Source organism: Vigna unguiculata, chromosome 5, assembly GCF_004118075.2.
Source record: "Vigna unguiculata cultivar IT97K-499-35 chromosome 5, ASM411807v1, whole genome shotgun sequence".
NCBI lineage: Eukaryota > Viridiplantae > Streptophyta > Magnoliopsida > Fabales > Fabaceae > Vigna > Vigna unguiculata.
Genome location: NC_040283.1, coordinates 20,145,611 through 20,148,850, shown reverse-complemented (window position 1 = coordinate 20,148,850; position 3,240 = coordinate 20,145,611). Strand labels below are relative to the sequence as shown.

The window sequence follows — 3,240 nt, the reverse complement described above, 5'->3', positions numbered from 1 at the left end:
TTCTCTCTCTAACTGACATTTAATTTCAGTTTTTTTTCTCTTTCCGCTGCACGTGTGAACTAAAATTTTCGTAATTAAAATTTAAAAAAACCGCTACCACGTCACCTTTGTAAAAAACTTGTCAAAAACTTTTGTTGAAATATCATTATCCCTATAAATATGAACAGGCCAAAGAAACTGAAAACATAAGCTTTGGATATATTATTTATTTAGGGTTGGGTAGTTTATTACATCCAAAGCATATCGTAGACACGTCTCTCACAAGGACAAAGTGTACGACTTTTCATGGATAGTGCTTCATTTAGATGCAACAGACGAAACTGGCGCAAGAATAAACTCGAATGGTTTTTCTTGATTGGTGGCCAAAAGCCTGTTCCCTGCATCATCCTTAACGATCCCAACATTACTGCAGGAGGTGGCGTCGTCATTTGAACAGAACTGAAATTTATAGGTATCGGCTGAGGAAGTTTTGTGAATAGTGAAGAAGCCTGGGTGGGAATTTGGGTATCCCAATTTAACGACGGTTCTTTCAGCCTCACCCTCAACAGCGGTCCAGTAGTTAGAGCGGACACCTGGTTGTTGAACATCGTAGCTAATGTACACTCTGCCTTCAGGAACAAAAAGGGCAGCGACTAAGGATTGAATACGCCATGGGTTTCCTGGATCGGTCTCGAAGGGAGTTTGAACAACAGAGAGAGGGGATGTTTCGTCTCCAGTTATGGCTCGTTTAATTCCACCGCCGCCGCCTCCCCAAAAGCGTGGAAATATGTAGTATAAGCCACCATTTTTAACGCTGTTACCATAGGCGTCCTTGACAGGTTGAGCGGTGGTTGAAGGAGGGTAGAAGGTTAGGGCAGAGAGAAGGAAGAGAGCAAAGAGAGTTGCACTCCTCATTTCTTTGGCTGGCTATGAAACAGATTATGGTTTTTCTCTTCTTTGATGAGTTCGGTTGTGTGAATAAGCGTACATGCGAGAACACATTTATAGAGCTACGTCCTGGTGATAAGGTGAACTCTTTTGTGGATGGAAATGAATATAATATCCTACAACTTTTAAACATGTGAAAAAGATGAAAGAAGGACAGTAGTAGTTAGATTTAAATATATGTTTCGATTTTCTGTAAAATAAGTTTCTAAAAAAATTTTGGTTCGATAAAAAATATATAGTTTCTCTTTCTATGTCTATCAAATTTTCTTTATATTTTTCAATTTTTATAAAATGACAAATTTTTTATTTTATTGTGTAAAAATAACTTTTTAGTTATTTAAAATAAATAAATAAAATTTATTTTAAATCTTTATATAGATTTTATTGGTTGAAATCATATAAATTTTTTCTTTAGGTACTTTTTTAAGATTTTTTTTGTCAATCACAACTCATTTATTCATATTAAGGATATTAATCTATTTTATTGTAATTTTTTGGTAACAAAATCTGATGACAAAATTTATGGTTAAAGATTTTTTATACTTGGTTATTATCAACAGGAAAAACACTAATACAAATTTGCATGCATATTAACGAAATTGTGATCGTGTAACTTATCCACAAATTATTCCAACAATAACTGGAGTTCACCATGGTTGTGTTACCTGCGAAATAGTATGGGTAGCTTAATGACAATTTTTTGTGTATAGTATAAGTACAAACCGGCCTAATCATAGTTAAGTTTTTAACTCATATTTACTTTTTTACTAGAAAGTCTGATTCTTGCACTAAAATATAAATTAAGAATATTTGTCTTTAACATTTTTCATTTTAAATTGGATTATTAAGTTCTTAGTCCTTAAATTATTAAATTATAAGTTGATTAATTTACTTTTGTCCAAAACTTTGATCATGTTTGGTTTGTTCTTACCAAGATTTGTAGCATAACAAGATCTAAGTGGTTTGATAACTCTTGATGAGTGCAGGAGGGAATATCAGAGAGTGTGTCATTCCCTAACTATATGAGATATATTTAGGGATGTCAAAAAAATTTGTACCCCTAGGTATCCACGTATAAAAATCACAACGGTTGGAAAATGGATACCCGCGGGTAACAAATACTAGTATTTTTTATACCCACATTTTAACGGGGTGGGTACGAGTATCATAATATTCGTACATGTGGATGCCCGTACCTACTATACTTTAATTTAAATTAAAATATTTTTAAAAATAATTAAAACATTAACACATTGATTTTGAATGTGTTATTTTTTATCAATTGGTTTTAAAAAATCTCTATTTATTTGTAAACTGTCATTTAACATTATTTAAATGGGTTATTTGCACTTTGTTTGAAATTTATAAATGTTATGCATTATATTTTATTTGAATTTATGGTTAAAATTTGTTGTTAAATTTTTTTTTTGTAAATACCCGTAGGTATCCATGGATATTAAAAAAATATGTGAATACCCGCATAATGGATACCCGCATGAATATGGGTGTGGGGCAAATATTTATCCAGCAGGTAGGATACGCAAGAGCTACTACCCATATATTACCTGACCCGTTGAAATCCCTATAAGTATTTATAGGATTTCTCGATCCTGAGAAAATCGGTTATAAAATTTAGAATATCAATAATAATAATAATAACGTACCATGTATGTAAAATTAATATGATAAAGATAATATAAACCAATCAAATATATCTTATAATATATTATATACGATAGTAAGGAATATAATAAAACTACCGATTTTGACCATATATTCAATTAATATATAGTAATTCTTCTAGCAAATATATTTATGAATTAGTCAGTTTAGGTTAATAATATTGTTAGGCTTGTTGGGTCAAACTCTTTAGTATATGTGTTGGGTCAGGCCAAGGCCAAGTAAATATTGGTTCATATATTTTAAAAATGAATGGATGAACACAATAAGAAATAGGTCTTTTAGTAATAAAAAAATAAATAAGTTCCTATTTGCAATTGAAATAGCCACAAAATAACATTTGTCAAAAAATCTCGACCAAAATAGCAATTTATTGCACTTTTAAATATAACAATTTAATTACGAAGTAAATAAATGATTAAAAATTTTAGTAACTAACTTGTTGATAAATCGATCACTATTTATATAAAAATGGAAGCAATGTTTCTAGCGACTGAAATAAGTCTTGTATTAGTCACCGAAAATTTGGTAGTCATTAAATATGTATAATATGATTATTAGCGACCAAAACTTGGTTGTTGCTAAATATAATATTTTTAGCCACTGAATTAAGGACTAAATTAAAAATTGTAT

General features: G+C 30.6%; 1 protein-coding gene across 1 annotated transcript; it reads right to left on the bottom strand.

Moving 5' to 3' along the window:
• Positions 1 to 297: 297 nt before the first annotated feature.
• On the bottom strand, positions 298 to 894 carry LOC114184456 (chymotrypsin inhibitor 3-like). The gene has a single exon (XM_028071766.1). It carries the CDS (start codon positions 892 to 894, stop codon positions 298 to 300), a length of 597 nt encoding a protein of 198 aa, XP_027927567.1.
• Positions 895 to 3,240: the final 2,346 nt, after the last annotated feature.